This window comes from Pogonomyrmex barbatus, unplaced genomic scaffold (genome assembly GCF_055798465.1).
Source record: "Pogonomyrmex barbatus isolate J1 unplaced genomic scaffold, ASM5579846v1 scaffold19, whole genome shotgun sequence".
Taxonomy (NCBI): Eukaryota; Metazoa; Arthropoda; class Insecta; order Hymenoptera; family Formicidae; genus Pogonomyrmex; species Pogonomyrmex barbatus.
In genome coordinates this window covers 1,915,267-1,933,815 of record NW_028297115.1, presented here as the reverse complement: position 1 = coordinate 1,933,815, position 18,549 = coordinate 1,915,267, and the positions used below count along the sequence as shown (strand labels likewise).

At 33.3% G+C, this 18,549-nt stretch overlaps 5 protein-coding genes across 20 annotated transcripts in view; 1 reads left to right on the top strand and 4 right to left on the bottom strand.

Moving 5' to 3' along the window:
• mRpS9 (mitochondrial ribosomal protein S9) overlaps positions 1-8,381 on the bottom strand; it is a 44,756-nt gene extending 36,375 nt beyond the window's left edge. For 3 of the 4 annotated variants that reach the window (XR_016138901.1, XR_016138903.1, XR_016138902.1), the window contains exons 1-9: positions 7,897-8,381; positions 7,672-7,810; positions 7,444-7,547; positions 7,192-7,365; positions 6,963-7,042; positions 6,680-6,755; positions 6,456-6,581; positions 6,330-6,372; positions 6,129-6,244 (exon numbers count right to left, since the gene is read on the bottom strand). Coding sequence is in view for 1 of the 4 variants with exons in the window: in XM_089075502.1 (XP_088931628.1) it covers positions 3,810-3,938; positions 6,129-6,244; positions 6,330-6,372; positions 6,456-6,581; positions 6,680-6,755; positions 6,963-7,042; positions 7,192-7,365; positions 7,444-7,547; positions 7,672-7,810; positions 7,897-7,995 (1,086 nt within the window). In the remaining 3 variants the exon portion in view is untranslated. Of the gene's footprint in view, positions 1-2,778; positions 3,939-6,128; positions 6,245-6,329; positions 6,373-6,455; positions 6,582-6,679; positions 6,756-6,962; positions 7,043-7,191; positions 7,366-7,443; positions 7,548-7,671; positions 7,811-7,896 lie in introns of those variants that run through there. The other variant, XM_089075502.1, reaches the window with a different exon arrangement.
• Positions 480-2,365, bottom strand: LOC105422132 (uncharacterized). Its single transcript, XM_089075507.1, has one exon. The coding sequence runs from the start codon at positions 2,363-2,365 to the stop codon at positions 2,009-2,011; it is 357 nt and encodes a 118-aa protein (XP_088931633.1). The 3' UTR covers positions 480-2,008.
• A 154-nt stretch (positions 8,382-8,535) lies between the features above and the next one.
• On the bottom strand, positions 8,536-12,648 carry SMSr (Sphingomyelin synthase related). 6 transcript variants are annotated; one of them, XM_089075499.1, is made up of 6 exons: positions 12,514-12,648; positions 11,465-11,796; positions 11,049-11,377; positions 10,825-10,968; positions 10,593-10,747; positions 8,536-10,486 (listed from the first exon to the last, which is right to left on the bottom strand). In XM_089075499.1, the coding sequence occupies exons 2-6, from the start codon at positions 11,789-11,791 to the stop codon at positions 10,086-10,088; spliced, it is 1,356 nt and encodes a 451-aa protein (XP_088931625.1). In that variant the 5' UTR covers positions 11,792-11,796; positions 12,514-12,648; the 3' UTR covers positions 8,536-10,085. The 6 variants fall into 6 exon arrangements, with proteins under 6 accessions (XP_088931625.1, XP_088931626.1, XP_088931623.1 ...); XM_089075500.1 differs by lacking the exon at positions 12,514-12,648 and adding an exon at positions 12,489-12,505; XM_089075497.1 differs by lacking the exon at positions 12,514-12,648 and adding an exon at positions 11,986-12,466 and having other exon boundaries at positions 11,465-11,791.
• Positions 12,649-12,688: 40 nt separating this feature from the next.
• Sec63 (translocation protein Sec63) lies at positions 12,689-18,528 on the top strand. 2 transcript variants are annotated; one of them, XM_089075487.1, is made up of 12 exons: positions 12,689-12,823; positions 15,032-15,134; positions 15,255-15,369; positions 15,446-15,551; positions 15,852-16,075; positions 16,152-16,313; positions 16,397-16,625; positions 16,697-16,842; positions 16,938-17,085; positions 17,181-17,673; positions 17,785-18,076; positions 18,177-18,528. In XM_089075487.1, exons 3-12 carry the CDS (start codon positions 15,328-15,330, stop codon positions 18,315-18,317), a joined length of 1,983 nt encoding a protein of 660 aa, XP_088931613.1. In that variant the 5' UTR covers positions 12,689-12,823; positions 15,032-15,134; positions 15,255-15,327; the 3' UTR covers positions 18,318-18,528. The 2 variants fall into 2 exon arrangements, with proteins under 2 accessions (XP_088931613.1, XP_011629698.1); XM_011631396.2 differs by lacking the exon at positions 12,689-12,823 and adding an exon at positions 13,983-14,414.
• IKKbeta (inhibitor of nuclear factor kappa B kinase subunit beta) overlaps positions 18,505-18,549 on the bottom strand; it is a 9,196-nt gene continuing 9,151 nt past the window's right edge. For all 7 annotated transcript variants that reach the window (XM_089075494.1, XM_089075493.1, XM_089075492.1 and 4 more), the window contains one exon: positions 18,505-18,549. This exon is cut by the window's right edge. The gene's annotated coding sequence lies outside the window, so the exon portion shown is untranslated.

Sequence of the window (18,549 nt, the reverse complement as noted above, 5' to 3'; positions counted from 1 at the left end):
CATTATATAAAGACTATTGTATAAGTATAAAGATTTAGGATATAAATATAAATAGAATGTCCTGCTTTCTCTAAGGTCTCTTCAATATACATTTGTATTCACGTCACGAAATTCATTTTACTTTAGATACTAAATACATACTAAGTATACTAAGTACCAAAAGTTTATATTTGAAAAATACGTATGCATATATTTTAGAAAATTGAAGATTTAGTTAAAATTTTTTCTTCGGATTTCATACAACTACTGCGGCAAAGCAAAACACTTTAATTATTTAAACACAGAATCTATTATGCATAAAATTATGCAAGTCTCTAATGCTTATCACAAAAATTCATATATATGAAAATGGATGGAATTAAATTCAACTGATATTGCACACAACCATTTGTATCACAGAACTCAAGCAATAACTCGTAAGCAAAGCAAATTTATATAGCAAAATGCTTGCTGGAAGAGATAAAAGATAAACACGATAATTAATTCGTGACATTTTAATTATTCATGATGCATCGATGCCATGTTCTATAAGTCCCAAGTTTTAAAGTCTCTTATCGTTGCCTCGTAATCGAATTTTAAATTTCGAATGGTTGTGAATTCCAAATATTTCCAACGTCTTATGATTGGCAATTTTATTTATTTATTTTATTACTTTGCGCTTTTATAAGTTCTTGAAGAAAAATTTGACTTTTTTCGCAAATTCCCTTAAGTTCCGCGATGTCATCTTTGAATTTGTTGCAATCGCGTTGCAACGTATCGTTGTTAAACATGCAACATTGACGATGCGCGTCGGCTTTCAGATAGGCTTTCGTGAAACAGGTCTGTCCATAACTTTTCTTGCGTGCTAGAAAAAAACTGTTCTGTCTCCTTCGCTATTTTATTACACGGCTGAGAGAATATCGCGTGGTAATCTCTTCTCTCTGGGGTTTAATGGACGAACAGTTAGGAACGGCTCGTAAGGTGACGGGAGGAATAATGCGATCCATCGCATGCACTTGACTTGACGAAACGTTTAAACGGCGTAAATCTCAGGAAAATCGCAATTTCTACATCGTAAATAAATTTTGTCTGGCGAACAAGCTTTGCGAGGCCCGCGGTTTTTTGCAGACTCTTAATATCATGCACCGGTATACCGATCAACAAATTCATCAACACGATCGTCACAAACAGGAGGAACAATACGAAAGGGATTTGGGCCGAGATCTGCAGCAGAATCCATGAAGTTCCTCCGATGTTCTTGTAAAAGCCGCCTTTGTCGTTTGAAAAGAAAAAGTCCTCGAAGCCTACTTTACCAGTCATCATTGCGAGAATCTTAATGAGACCCGTATGCGGACTGCTGAACAAGTTGAAATGCGGAAAAATCACACAGAAGCTTGCAGTGAAGCCTAATAGTAAACAGAAATAGGCCAAAAGCAGTTTGAATACTTGTGCCTGCACGCTGGTGAACATGGCAACGTAAGCACCGAACGCCGGTAATTGCCCGGTCATCAACATCAGATTGCTCCAACCAGAGAGGCGAAGGCGCCTACATAACTTTGCCAAGTATACGTTCTTCCCATATATATGAAGGAAGTGGCAAACATATCTAGGATTACATACCATTCAAACAGATTCTCCATTTGTGTAACGAATTGTCTGACCGTTTCATAACTGGGAATGACAATAAATTTATGACAAACCTCGAGTATGGAGCACCAATAGCGCATACCACTAGATCTCAAGCGCCACACGGTGTTCATAAAAAAAAGCCATACATCCCGCATTCTTGCACAATGGCGAGATGTGCATGTATTTTTGTTGTAACAATCTCGTTGTAATTATGTGCGAGGGCGATTATCACCCAACTCGTAAGGATCAACACATAAAACAAATAGGAAAATAATCTTGGCGTAGTATTTTCGGATTTTACGCCACTTGAGATGTAAGAAAGATTGAGGGATGCTCCAGAATTTCTTTATAATCATCCTTCACAAAGGTATTCAGAAACTGATCTCGGGTGAGTACCGGATCAGTGCTGCAGCAACGGACGGAAATCCAATTGTAGCTCGAGTTCACTCGCGACGAATCCCTGTTTTCTCAGAGTAAGAGACGTGTCCAGCCTACGCTCAAATACATCCAGAGACGTCAGAGTCTTATGCAGAACGACAGATAGAGTTGACTTGATAGCGGGAATCATTTCCGTATTTATCTCACTCGTTTTGTCCGACTCGAGATTTTCCCAAACTTGCGATTTGCAGCCCATACGTTTTCTGTATTCCGTGAGAATGTTTTTGATAAAATCTTCGTTAATACGCAGAGCAATGCGGTCAATTTCTTCAGAACTGGCATGTTCGCTGATGATGGAGTAATCTTCTATGGAAGACATAGGACTTCATGAATTATTTGGTGGTGGCGACGATTCGTACTGAACTCGATCATTTTCAAGCTCATTGTCATCTTGCTTTGAGGGTTTAAACTTTAGAGTTAAGAACAAGGAAGTCGCACTCGTACGTGTCAATAGGGCCGGTAGAGTTTTCGATATTTTTTTCTCCAGTTTCTTCCATCTCTTTTGTTGACATGAACGATACGAATTTGTTGCTGAGATTATGTACCCGTATTAAGTTCAATTACCTATAAATGTGATATACCTATGTAATGCCATCCCAAAAAATGTCTATATTAATCAAAATAAATAAAAATGAATTGATAAATAATTAAATTTTTATCTATTTTATATTTTAAATCGACACTCCCTAAAGTCAGTATGTTTTAATATAAAAAAACTAATTTGAAATGTAATGTTTTTGAACATACATATTTTATTATTTCAATATAAAGATTTACGATTCAGAATTCGGTAAAGTATTTTACAAACACTGTAATGTTGTAACGTTGAAATCTAACACAAAACACACGCGTGATTTCCGCAAAATTAAATGGAAAAATAATTTAGAGGAATAATGTATTGTTGAATTGACAATTATGTTTCACTTTTCAAAAGCAAAGACGATATCATAACAAGATCAATACCAGATAACGTATGATGATACAATAACTGACTGATTACGAAGATATAAAAATATTAAACTTACAAATTTAATAAGAAATAAAAGTCTCCTCTATAATTCTTATTCGTTTACGTAATTAAAAATAAAAATAGTGATATAACTATGATATAACTAAAAATGTAATAATAATAATATAATAATGATGTAACTGAAATCTAAATATTTCTGAGAAATTCGAATATATCTATTACATTTATATAAAAAAAATTAAATATAAAATATATATAAATCCAAATAAAAATCAAATAATAAATATAAATAAAATTTAATCATTAAATTTAAAATATATAAAGAGAAATTAATAGATGTTTCAATTATGTAAAAGTAAACGTTACGATGTCCTCCATGTCAGATTTGTGTCACACAGGTCAAAGGCGAATCGTCGATCGGTAGTTAACAAACTGCGTTTAATGCCTGATTCCACCAACGTAGATTTACTTTAATCTCGGTTTAACTTGCTCTTCATCTTTTTTTAATTCTTAGAACTAGAAAAAGATGAAGAATAAGTTGAACCGAGATTAAAATTAATCTGCGTTGGTGGAATCGAGCATTAGTCATGTTTTTGTGATAAATTTCATATTTGGTTCATATTTAATGGTTCTTATCATGAACGTATTAAATCATATGCATGTACGCGAGCGGCATCATGGCGGAGATGGTTCCAGAGTAAAAAGTATCTGGCGGTTTACACCACGAGATGAAACTTGGCAGCGGACGTTGATAATTGTCTCAATCACATCATTTTTTCTTCGTCGAATCGGTTCATAATGTGAGAGTGAGAGAGTGTGTGCAGCATGCGGCTAACTCCATCGGGTTATACCGGCGAACGAGGCTTGGATGTTTCCGTATCAGATGAAACTGTTTGTCAAAAATGTCGTCTTCCTCGAAGGACTGCACATATTTTTCGTACTTCACATTCTCCGTAGTCAACATATCAAAAGACACCACATAAAAATATATTTCCTCTTCAACACTTGTTTCTCCCTTCGTAATTTTTCTGATTCCAAATCAAACATTTTTTAATGCAAATTGATGTTTACTTGGGAATCTATACTTTTATATTAAATTCTTACTCTTTGGTTTCTTGAATAAGCATACTACTTACAGATCTAAAAGTTAAATATTCGCATTTACAGCGAAAAAACATACATGGTCGTGGATTACGCTAAGTATGCGCGTCAGCGTCATTTATAACGCAATTTGAAGATTAAAAGAAAGCATGATATTGCATGAATGAAAGTCAAGAGAAGGCTGTCAAAATATAATTGTAATTTGTTAATGTAAATGTATGTAATGTAAAGTTTAATCTAATTTCTTGTTTTACAACGCAAAATTTAATGTCTAATGTCTTTAATTGTCTTCATAAGATAAACTTTCAAAATATTTTAATTATATATCTCGAGTATAATTTAATAAATTTAACTTACTAAAGATGTGATTTCTTTGATTTAAATGTCAAAGAGTAGTCATAATATGAATGATATTGCAATAATTTTACTGTTAGGAACATTAACTTGGTATAATTATATTATGGTCTAATAAATGACTTTGATATTAAGACACAATACAATAAATAATTTTATTTGGTATCTTATTTAATAATTTTAATAATTTTAATATTAATATTAATATGATGCGTTTTCAAGATAAATATAAAGCAAAATATATAGTCAATCATTCTATCATTCAAATAATTAATAAGACAAAGATAAATATATTAATATGTATTCACAAATTTAATATTGTTATTTCTATCATATTGCAAATATTATATTAGGATTATATATATAAATCTGGATATAAAAAATTGGAACACAGTCATATAGACATAAGGTAGTGACATCAATTATGAGATAAATTTTTGTTTTGTATTGCAGAAATTAATATAGGGTGAGACACGTAACTTGTACATCTCGAAAAACTTGTAAATCTTAAGTTGTATGAAAAATTGTTATATACAAAAGTTGCATAATTTCGAGGAGGTCATTACATAATGCATAAATTTTTTTATAAGTGGAGGCATTTAAAAAATTTCAAGGTCAATTTCGTTTTTTTTTTTTTTTTTAATGGAAACCCACATTTTTTAATACATATTTTTGTATAATTGACTTCGAGAGCTCTTCAAAACACTATAATAAAATATTTTTTTAGCAAGTACTTTCTGAGTTATGAGACTTGAATTTGATATGTAATTTGACATAAAGTATTGACGTAAAATATCTCATATTCATTTTTGACAATTATATCTTGATATTTTTATGCACAAATAATGAAATGAGTCAAATGATATATATATCATTTCTATAGAAAATACATAATTGTTTTTCAAAAAAGATATGTTGTTGCATATTGCAAATCTCATGTTTTATAAAGAATAGAAGAAGAACTATGTATTTTCTTTATGTATTATCAATTGATTAATCTCATTATTCTGTGTATAAATATATTAAGATATAGTTGCTAAAAAATGAATAATTTACGAGATATTTTGTACTTTATGTCAAATTGAATATCAAATTCATAACTCAGAAAGTACTTGCTAAAAAATACTTTATTATGTTTTGAAGAGCTCTCGAAGTCAGCTATAAAAATATGTAATAAAAAATAAAGGTTTCCATTTACAAAAACAAAACCTTGAAATTTTTTAAATGGCTCCATTTAAAAAAATATATGCACTATGTAATGATTCCCTCGAAATCATGCAATTTTTGTATATAACAATTTTTCATACGATTAAGATTCATAAGTTTTTCGAGATGTGCAAGTTAGGAGTTTCATCTTGTATATCACAAAAAAGTATATTTTAAAGAATATTTTAAATACTCATCTTAATAATATTTCATAAATATTATTGCATAAAGATTCTTGAACAATGATTATATTTGTTTAGATTTTTATCGTACATTACTAGAATTTATCTAACATTACTAGAATGTAATATTATCTTATTTTAACGTAAATACCAAAATCTCTAGTCAAATTATATTATGTATTATGTGATAGTTTTAAACAACTTGAAATGTTTCTTAATGAACTTAGTGCTGATATTTTTTACAAAGAGTTGAGCAAAGAATAACTCACCTGTTCGCGATGATCTATTTCTTCAAAATATGTGATGTCATGTCCATTAATAGTAATCTTTCCAGAACCATTACCCCAAATTGTTACTTCACCTTTTGCAGACTTTCTCATACAATCTAAAATTATTAGCAATAATATATGTTTTATGATACTTATCTAACGATTTAATTATATGAATGTTAAAATCATTAGTTTAATTACTTTTAACTGTAATATATGGCCTTCCTGTGCTGTCGTGTTCCAACTTTATATGTAACAATAAATATATAATTTATATTAATTGCAACTATTATTTCCATCCATTATTATATACAAATGGATACTCACAGATGGTATTACTACTTCAGTATTATAAGTACTAAGCATCTTACGATGCTTTATAATGAAATCCGTTGCATGCCTTGACAATGGATGATCACACAATCGTTCTAATGAGGTAATCAGATAATTATACTAAAAGAATTAAAAAATCATGTATATTATAATAATTAAAATTTTTGTTATGAAAGATTGTAGTAATTGTCGATACATTATTATTAATTATTATTCACCTCATAATCATTAATACTTTCAAGTAATAATTTTTCAACCTCATGATGTAACAACCACGTAGAACCTACGAGATTGCTAAAAACAGAATATATATTTTTTAAAACAATTATAGCTATCATATTATACGGAACATTTAAAAAATTTTTAATATACTAAATATTTTGTGTGTATGTGCGCGCGTATCCCTTCCCCCCCACACACACACGCGCGCGCGTATCCCTTCCCCCCCACACACACACGCGCGCGCGTATATTCATTCTATAAATTAAACATTTAACATACATTTTATCCATAGGTAAGGTCCCTTGTTTTATCAAAGAATCTTCAATATCATTCAAAGATTTGATTTTCTCCATAATATCCTACATGTGAAAATAATTTTTTTAAATATTATATACTTCTTCTGCATATATATATATATATATATATATATATATATATATATATATATATATTGTATATATTATAAATATATATATTATATATTATAAATCTAATTATAGAAACTTACATATAGTGTCTGATAATAATTTGGTTTTGAGGTGTAAAACATAGAGTGGAAAGGTCTTCCTGATTCATCAAATTCTGCTTCTTTCTTATTTGGAAAAAGCTTTTCTGGATGATCCATTATTGGTCGAGCTTTAGGATCAAACAATCCTGATGGAAACAGATATTGTATTGATCTCTAAAAATAATTATATATCTTATAAATAATAATTTAGATATTTATAAAACTGATAATTTATTATATAAATTATTATACTTCTACATCTGCTTGTGTAAAACACTCTGGATCTTCACCCATCATGTTAGCCAAATGTCTTTTTCCTATCTCATATTCTATAATTTCTTTCTTCATAAATTCATCTGATAAATTAAAAAAAATGATACATTAAAAATATTCATAAATTATTGATATATTGCACTTATACATTACATTAATTCAAAATTAAATCCTTTAAAAAAATGTTTAAAAAAAATCAGTTATTACCATGTTCTTTAGTACGTTGTAAATACATCGCCATAGCTTTGCTTATTTTTTTCTCTGGTTTCTTTGTATTTGACTTGATTTCATCCTTGATGTCATTGATAGATGTTGCAAATGATTGTGATTTATTATAATTCTGCAACTACGCAATAAATTAATTAAATAAATAATTCACACATAATCTATAAAAAAATTAAATGAACAGCTTCAGTCTTATTACAAGCTTACCGAATATCGTGTGGAATCCGAAAATAAAGCAACAACATTGTTACTCAAGCCAATTAAACGTTGAAAGCGTGAACAGTGGACAAATACTGCCATAATCATCCCTTGGCAATTAGAACAAGGTGTTCTTTAACAGATTTTTTAAGATTATAACTCGTTCAAACTAACCTATCATAACCTACTAATTAACTTCAACTATATTAAGTTAAATTAAATTAAATTAATATTTAAATCTCGTGATTCAAAGACACGCTTCGAAACTCATAAGGATAAAAATATTGTAACTTTTTGACGTTAAATGTATGTGCTTATGTTTGTACGTATATTCGGCATCACGTTATGCCTTAACGCGTGGATTGCACCATTATGTGCGCGCATGCGCATTACATCGTGTGTGAAACAACTTTATTAAACTGATTAATTGACAATATTTTTTTTCCTCATAGGTAGAAATCTTAATACTTATTATGTGATGAACCATAAAAGGATTAGAAACAACAAATTATATAATTCAAAATCTTTTTTCAATTATGAATTGTAAAAAAAAAAGATACGTGTCTTACCGAAATTCTCTGTTTTAGAAAAAAATGAAGGAGAGGATTCGTAATACTGAAATGCATATTAATCATCGATAAAAATACATTTTACTGAAATATTGATGTTTTTTTATTCGTGCTATTTTTCTCCATCGTCAAATCAATCCGACTGTCTTTCGAAAGCCGGTATATTGGTCGATATTAGCGAGAGAAAGTTCATTTGCACAGTTTTGGAAGTATATAAAGTAATAAACACCAACGATCAGGCACCATCAACAAGTTACCAATAATCAGTACTCGTTAACGCCAACAAGATTAAGTTATTTATCACATAAGTAAAAATAGATATGGATGAAATATTAAAAAGCTATTATAGCTGTTGGCAATAGCTTCTATATAATCATATAGAAACTATTCGTACGATCATATCATACAAGTATTTTCCGCACAAATTTACATCAGAAGTCACAATAACAGCAATATTTTCAGCCTCTGTATAATAATACCACATTTGTCAATGTTTCCTGTGTTCTCACTGCAACCATATTAGCAAATCACATTAATTCTTTCTCTAATCAGCAAACAAGCTTTTCTTTTTATTATTATGCATTAGCAAAAGCATGTATATATGTATTTTCTTTACGTTATCAGCAAAAATGAACCTTGGAACTATTGATTAAAATTTACATCTAATTATTACTGTTTGAAACAAGGATTTGTAACATGGTAAAAATAAAAACTGAAAAAATGTATTTCAATGCACATAATGCAAAAAATAAAATCATATTATTTCAACATGGTTGTAATGAGTAAACAGGAATCTTAAATTATTAATTTTATCAAATATCAGGAATGCATGATAGTATAACACATATTTGTTCTCAAAATGTTACATTCAGTTGTTAGCAAAAAAATACGTATCTTTTCAAGAAATATGTAATCTAGAAATACTTAAATATTATCATCATCATTAACTTAGTTGCCAACAAAAGTTATTAAACATTCCTGATAAAATCTAACGTCCCGCAGGCCGTCGCGGCACAGCCCTCGATATAACTTCCTTTTTATATCACAAAAAAAATGAAAGTACGTATGAGCAAGTTACATGGGTAAATAAATATACAATTATAAAAAAAAAATAAGAAAATCTTAAACGATACAACATGCTCGGAATGCACGTTGGATTAGCAAAGTACTTTATACACTATGTATTATCTTTGGAGAGTTCTTAATGATTAAATTACATTATTTCTGTTGTAGTAGAAATTAACTATTATGTAATATTAATTATATCATAAATTAGTTCAATCTCTTTTGGTATCATAATAATCCTATCGCAAAAATAAATATTTTAGGAATTACAATATTACATCTTTTTTGCTCAATATTATTACAACATATAAACAAATTTGTCAAACAAACAGTCAACATTCTGAAAAGATAAATATACAATATAGGATTATTTTCATTTCTTTGGAATTTGGATATTTCAGGCATTTGAAAGATCCCTTTCAAAGAAACATCACTTTTTTGTCCCCTTTTCCCATTATATATATTAATTGGGATCAAAAAACTAGCTTCCTATATCGCATATTTGTCTTAAACGTAGTACAACGTAATAATTAAGAAAAATGGAATATGTACTGTTACTTAACGTTAGTATTCCTTTTTTGTGCTGCTTAGACTGCCATTTACATTGCGCTGCGCATTTCGGAAAAAAATCCGAGATCGTACACAATGCCAGATGTTCTTTCCTGTGCCTGCTAAATTGCAAACTATCAAGGACGGCGATTCGTACTCGTTAGGAACAATGCCATCAACGGATGCCTCAAAGAAGCTGAATAACGGAAACCAGATTCTGGTTCTGATCGAGTCGCGTTGCATCAATGCTTGATTGTTCGCCAATGTGTGATAGTAGAGAAATAATCGCGAAGTTATATAAAATGCGACAAAAACGTCGATGGAATAATGTTCATGGGCTGCTAAGATGAAAAAGATGCCAAACATATTGAGCATCCATGTGAAAGTATGTAAAAAATACAAATGTCTCGGAGTATCTGCAATAAAAAAAGAAGAGCATTTCAAACATGTGTAAACATATACGATATATGTAAACATGTAAACATATAATATGTGATTGTACAGTATAGAGTATTCACTCACATTCTGTAATGAAAAAGTTAAGCATAGTTAACGCCACGGTATGTCCGCTAAACATGTAATCCCCACAAGTTCTGACACCTTGAATAGACATTCCGGCACCTCGCCAAATAACATAAGCCATTGCTATTTTATTATACAGCTCAACATATGCAGAACTAAAATAAAATGTAAACATTGCTTATATTTAGAAAAGACATAATATATGTTATAATGTAATCAATATATATCTTACTTTGACCAATCTTCATCCGGAACTTTCCGTGGTTGGCATTGTAGATGTGCACCTGGCACTGATAACGAAGTAATGAGCATCGTTACACATCTCAGTAGGAAGACTGTACCCGACAATGCAAAAAACCTCCGTAACAAAATAAATCTGTTTCCATATTTAATAAATTATTCGTACTGACGAATCATATCCTTTGTCTTATTTATTTTAAGTGCCTCGTTCCTTACCTATACTTGTGAAATATAAGCACAATAAGCCATATCGCAAAAAGCAGAGTACCAGTAACTTCACACATATCAAACGCCCAAGGAATATGAGGTACATTATCTAAAAATATGTCTGGCAACGGAGGATATTTCTTCATATCAGGCACTCTATCGTGAACAATAACCATCACAAAGGCAGTAATCCACGTGACGATAAATAAATATCCTAAACTGATGACTGTCTTCCAGATTTCAGGTGGTAAGTGAGAAGCATGTCCATCTTCTGATACCGAAGCTGAATAAAACTCATGATCGAGAGATGTTTCATTATTTGTACCAGTACTGGGCATCTAAAATCATTTATTAAACATACTTTTTAACATCAATTACAATCAACTTTAACAATTGTGACTTTAACTTTGTACTTGTAACTTTACCTCATGCTTATTCTGATGAGTATAAAAATTTGTTGAAGGAAACAAATCCATGTAACCCAGATCGAACAGAACGGCAACATTGTCCCTCTGCAGTTGCTTTATGGCTAGATACAATTTCTTTATAGCACCAATCTTCTTTATATTCAAAATACTAGATTTCAAGTCTTCCTCTTTCAGTGTCAGAAGCACCTTTCCGTCGATCTCGTGAAGGTAAAACAAATCCGCGTACTCCTCGTGACCATTTTCTATCAGCCACGTCTTCACGTCGGAGGACGTCCACTCGATGACATTTCTTAGAGATGACATGTCTGCGTTGTCGGCTCGCATCTATCCTGCACAACAGACAAAATACCGTTACAAAATAGAATTGCAACAGTTTGATGACCTTGTGATACGGCGGTGACTTTTCTCGCGCGGTTCCTCTTTGACGACACGACGAAAAAGGAACCGCCGTGTCGCAGGATCGGGCCGGCGGCGATCCGACCGAGGAGGCCGCGCGGCGAGGAGGGCGCGGACTTAACCTTGACGTAATCGCCCACCTGAGGAAGAACCGTCGTGGATATCTTATCAGAACATTGTCGCGCGTTCGACGTGCCTGTCACCGCGCCGCGACTGCTCTCGTCCAGGCGAATCATGCGTCGGCAGTGTTCGTGTACGGCGTCAACGCGCACCTTCGGGGTCGGCGGCTGTCGATCGTGAACTGATATTCGTTGGTCACCGACGGCGACGGCGACTCGCTCCTCCTTTCGGACTCGTTCGCGAGTCTGTTTTTACGTGCGTGCGTGCGTGCGTGCGTGCGCGCGCGATGCAACAGCGCGACAGTCACGTCGCGCTGTGGTTAAATAGCAACGCGAAGGAAAAAAAGATATATCGGGCCGTTCGATAAGAGTGTCACGACGGCCGCTGCCTCGTTGTTCACCGTTGTTACCGCCACGCGAGATGTTGATGATAGTTCGATGTTCTCGCGCAAAGCGAATGACGCGATTCCAACAATACGCGAACGAAATGACTCATTTTTCGTTACCCAGATAATAAACAAATTGTCCCACCACTCCATCTTCGGCGCGAAGACAATGTTGTTTACGATCCTCCTTCGCCTCTGGTGACTTATTTATAAATCATTTACAGCAATATTTGCTCGAGTGAGGACTGAGGAGAGGAAAAGGGGAGGTAATTGCTGGGAAAGGTGCAACGAACGCGATAAGAAAAGGAGAGCTTCGTTTTACAATTGACGTTCAGCTTCGCTTTTCCCTTTAGGTGCTCGTATTATTTTATTGATCACAAAAACTGGTCAAAGTTCGAGTCTAAAGGAATTTCTCGCTCTTGGAACTTGAACTTGCAGATCGAGTATTTTAAAAGGTAAAATAATTATGTAAAAGATATCTCGATATGTAAAAGACATCTTTAATGCGTCAAGTAATTTTGACCAAATTGCGATCAATTTATGTTTATTTTCACCAATGTGGATTAACATTAATCTTAGTTTAATTTCTCTTTATCTTTTTCTAATTCTTAAAATTAAAATGATATCCATTTTTACGAATGTAGATTAACTTTAATTTCGATCTAAATTTATTTTTTACCTTTTTTTAATTTTACGAATTAGAAAAAGAGAATTAAACCGGGATTAAAGCTAATTTACACTGGTGGAAATGGACATTAATTTAGCGACTCGTTCCGCTGGCAGAATTGGCAAAACAAATTATGTAATTGATCATGTGTAATTAAATCTTTTTTTCGTGATATGGTTATTAAATTAAAAATTTTATTCACGTTAACAAAACAATAATATTGATATCTATTAATTTAATCAAAGTTCAGGCTGCTCTCTGAAGTGTCGCGAATAGACGAGTGGAACTCATGGAACAACCGGATGGGGATTTATTGGCCAATTAATATATACTTTCCTCCCCTTGCTCCTCCACCTTTCTCGCGCCGGAATGGGCGAATTTCGACGCGAAATTCGTTGTTTCCCATTTTCCACGCATCACGTGCCACTTTGCGTTCACGATGTTAAAAAACCGTATAAAAAACCCGTTATTTGATGGCAACGAAGTCTTTCTTTGCTACGTCCAGCTTGCTCCTTTTCTGTCGTTGCACCTTGCTTCTCTTTCCGTTTTTTCGTAAAGTCCAAGAAAGATACGTTTTATCTGTTTTACTTCAAAAACCAAGGAGAGAGAGAGAGAGAGAGAGAGAGAGAGAGAGAGAGAGAGAGAATATTATAAACTTACAAACTTTATCGAGACGAGTTTCGAGAAAAGCCCGTTTTGATTAGATTCTGTTACAATCTCGACGCTCTCCCAAGACTAAGTACGAAGAGGATCGACGATTAAAATGAAACAATTAAAATTTAATTGAGGGGAGATCTCGATGAGTTCGTTACGTCTCATTTATTTCTTATCGGCTGTTCGTACGGGTCACGGGCCGTTTTTTCTCTCCTTTTCTCTCTCATCGCGCGAGAAAACGCGCGCGCAGAGTAACCCGATTTTTCGCGTTGGCTCCTCCTCCCGCGGCGCGGTCGGCCGTCGACGTCACCGTCGACGGCAACGCCGGTCCTCGTCGTCAGTCCACGGCGATCGTGGTCGCGTGCGTACGTTCGCGTGCGTACGTCAGAGTCGATAGTGCGCGGTGCCGGTGTGGCCAGGCGGCGCGCGGTGCTGAGTTGGCAGTCTTGACAGGGCAGTCCTCCGGCTCCCGCTAACTGTTGATTTGCATGTCGTACGGTGTCGTCCGTGAGTCCGCAACGCGCGCGCGAGTCCAGATAATGTTACGAATGAATGTACTTAAACGGTCTACTTAAAACAACGCCGCAGTACTTAATGAGCGATGAGCGGACAGAAGTTCCAGTATGACGAGAGCGGAGGGACATTCTTTTACTTTCTGCTCTCGTTCTTGGCGCTACTGCTGGTACCCGGGACCTACTACCTCTGGCCACGTTGCCCGAAGCAAGGTTAGCGAAAGAGAGAGAGAGAGAGAGAGGGGGGAGAGAGAGAGAGAGAGATGGAGATAGCCTGAGAATGATCAAGGCGAACTCCATTTTCCAGACAGAGTAATTTACAAGCGCGTAACGCACACGGCCGACGTAACGACGTCCCACGTACACATGACGGACGAGCACCGCTTGCAATCAGCAATTTACGTTGTGCTCCACTTTATCCTTTCATGGGACACAACGTCAAGCTCGCCCAATCCGAAAAATGCTTCAATGAATTATCTGCTTTTCTTTTTTTTGTCAATTCTATAATTTATACGCATTTAATTATGTAATCTGCAGTCATATAGAGAAACAATGTGTTACGATCCTAACTTTTGTTAGAATACGAAAGTTTTGGACTACATGAGCACATTCTATGTTTCATGTTTAAACTTTTACAATCTTGTAATATATTGAATAAATAGGCAAAGAATATATTGAGCTTTTGAAGTTGACACTTATTTGAGTCTTACATAATGATTTAATCTAATCTCAACATTTAATCATAAATGTTGTAAAAATACTTTTAATTACTTACTGATAAAATGAAAGGTTAATTATAAAAAAATAATGTTAACTTAAATTTTATTCAGATCCTGATCAGTTAGCCAAAGAATGTCAATGCGATGGATGCAAAAAGAAAAAAATTATTCTTCAAGCTAACAAACCTTGGAAGGAGACCAAGGCTTTATTAACGTGAGTTTTTGCATGTTTTATAACATTTGTTATATGCAAAATATTTTGATATTATGATTTTTACAATTATAAAAATTAATTAAAATTTTTTACACAATTAAGATTACGTTACTATTATAGGAAATTTTTAATTATCCTGGGATGGCTTATCTTAATATTCTTAGCATATAAAGTGTCTCAATTTGATTACGAAATGGCCAATTTTGATCCATATGAAATATTAAATATACCACCTGTGAGTATAAAATGTAGAATTTTTTTTGTATATCATTATTTTTGTTGCATAAAAATTAATATGATTCTAATTGTAGGGTTCTTCGCAAGGTGAAATAAAGAAAGCTTACCGTAAACTTTCTCTAATTCTTCATCCTGATAAGGAAACTGGAAATGAAAAAGCTTTTATGAAATTAACTAAAGGTAAGAAACGGAGCGTCATATGCACAGATTCAAAACATATAGTGTAAACACTAAGTACATTACATATTTATTAAACACGTTTAATTAATTTATAACACATTTACTGCGCACATGCTGAAATAATGTAGGAAAGCTCAATAAGAATCGTCGGATTATTTGCACTGAAATTAATCTTGTAACGGATAAGAATTAAATGTTTGATATTAATTTATAAAGATTATGCTAAGATTAAATTGCTATTACTAATATCTTAAATCTTGATATAAACTAACGGAGTCGTTTTTCTATTAACCAAAATAGCTTATCAAGCTTTAACGGACGATGAAGCACGAAAAAATTGGGAAAAATATGGAAATCCGGATGGTCCAGGAGCAATGAGTTTTGGTATAGCTTTGCCTTCCTGGATCGTTGAAAAAGAGAATACAGTATGGGTCTTAGGACTATACGCATTAGTGTTCATGGTTGCTTTACCAACAATTGTAGGAATGTGGTGGTACAAGAGCATTCGCTACACTGGTGATCAAGTAATTGGCATTTTTATGCCAAATTTTTATACATGACAAATTATCAATTATTACATATATCCATAATTATTTTCAGGTTCTCCTGACAACGACTGAAATGTATTACTTTTTCTTCGTGAAAACGCCGTCTATGTCATTAAAAAGAGTTATCATGATACTTGCTGCTTCTTTTGAATTCTTCAAGAAGCGTAATGCAGAAATAGTTGAGAGACATTCTGATAGTGAAGAAGTTCCTTCGGTAAACTTCATTATATATAATTTCTTTATCTTTCTTGCAGTTGAGTAATAAGCTTACTACATATATGCTTTCACATTTTTCAGCTTATCAAACAGCTACCTAACTTGGGAGAAAAGAACAAGGAAGTACCATTATGCCACTTGTATTCAATTAAAGCTAGAGCATTGTTGCACGCGCATTTATCACGTATACCACTCAATCCTGAGACGTTGGATAAAGACAGGCAATACATTGTAAGAAAATGTCCATACTTGATTCAAGAAATGGTTGCTTGTGTCCATCAAGTTATACTTTTAGCTTATGCTAGAAGAGGTGAGTATTTTTTTTTCCAAATATTTTGTGACATATGGAATAAATAATCAATGGACATTTCTTTTTTATAGTACCGCGAGTACCAACTATAACAACTATAGAAAACTGTATGAAACTGTGCCCAATGATCGTCCAAGGATTCTGGGAATTTAAAAATCCTCTCCTTCAATTACCGCACATAACAGAGGACAATTTAAAATACTTCCATGCGAAGAAGGTATTAGTGACATTTATATAGTAAATTTCATTTTCTCAAGATGTTTTCATAATTATTGATGAAAATAATTTAAAAATGAATATGTTTTCTCTTAGCGTCAAATCAAAAGTCTTCAACAATTCGCACAATTGAAAGGAGAAGAACGAAGACTGATACTTAGAAATCTATCGGATAGCCAGTACGAAGATGTTATGAAAGTTCTCGGAAATATGCCGTATATAGACTTCAAAGTACGATCAGAAGGTAATTTATTATTTGCATCAATGTTTTCTGTTGATTTTATAAAAGGATTAACTTTTAAGTGTATTACATTTTTAATAATTTACTTATATTTTCAGTAATCGATGATGAGAATCCTACTGTCTATACCGCTGGTGCCATTGTAACAGTAACAGTATCGCTTACGCGAAAAGACATGAAGCACCTTTTCGGAGATGATTCTGTCAATGAACAAACGATGATCGATGATAATAAAGTTAGTGGTGAAGCGATTGAAGAAGCATCAGAAGAACAAACTCAGTCGACAAAAGCTGCCAAGCCGGCGTGGCTTAAACAAAAGAAAGGACAAAAGAAGTCGCATAAAAAGGGCACCAACAAGAAATTAGCTCCTGCTAAAAATACACAGGCGCAGTCTCAGGCTGTGGCTAACAATACTCAGCACAGCAATACTCCTAATGCGAGAAAAAAAGATGATAAAACGGAGAAAGAGTCTTCCAAGGAGAAATTGTCGGATGTCAGTGACAGTGAAGCCGAGAGTGATCGAAGCGATGACGAAGATAGTCACGATAAAAAGGATGGCTCTCTCGATGATGACGATACTGAATGGGAAAAGTAAGAATATTTATATTTATGTTTTTCTTAAATCTCATATATTAAATCATTATCTCGCTCACAGCCAACATTTTTTTTTGAACATTTTTTTTTTTTTTTTTTATAAAATAGATTCCAACAAAGAATCTCTAAACGGGAGAGAGTACTAGAAGGAAGAAGTAATTTGTCACATGAAGTGCATTGTCCACTTTTTCCCGATGTCAAGCAAGAGTATTGGTGGGTCTATATCTGTGATCGCAAAAGTCAAACACTGTTAACAACCCCTATACACGTCACATCCTTAGCACAATTTGAGGAAATTCAGTTAAGATTCACGGCACCACGCTGGCCAGGCCTTTATACATTTACCGTGTGTCTACGTAGCGATTCGTATCTGGGTTTCGATCAAGCTCAAGATATCAAAGTGAGTAATTTAAAAATTCAAATAACATTGTAATAAATCTTCTTTGTTATTTATATCTTTAACGATACGTTATGTAAACGATACGTATTTTATTTTGTAGTTGGATGTGAAGGAGGCACCAGAAATACCAACCGAACATCCGCAATGGGACATTTCAGACGAAGAAACTGCAGAGGATGTGGATGCAGCTGATGAACATTCCGAATTCACAACCGATGAGGACATTAGTGACAATGAATAATATCTGTTTCTCACACGTGATCGGAATAGATATTCTAAAAGTCCGCATTTTTCCTCTTTTTTTACTTCTCAAGTTAATGTACAATGGACTTTTATACGTGGAATTGCATAATCGTTGATGTATGTGGACAATCTAGGAAAATAGTCTGGTGTGTAAGATTTGTCAGTGTGGAGAAAGTAATAGCGAATAAAGAACATAATATTTATTTTAACATCGTTGTTCAATTCTCAAT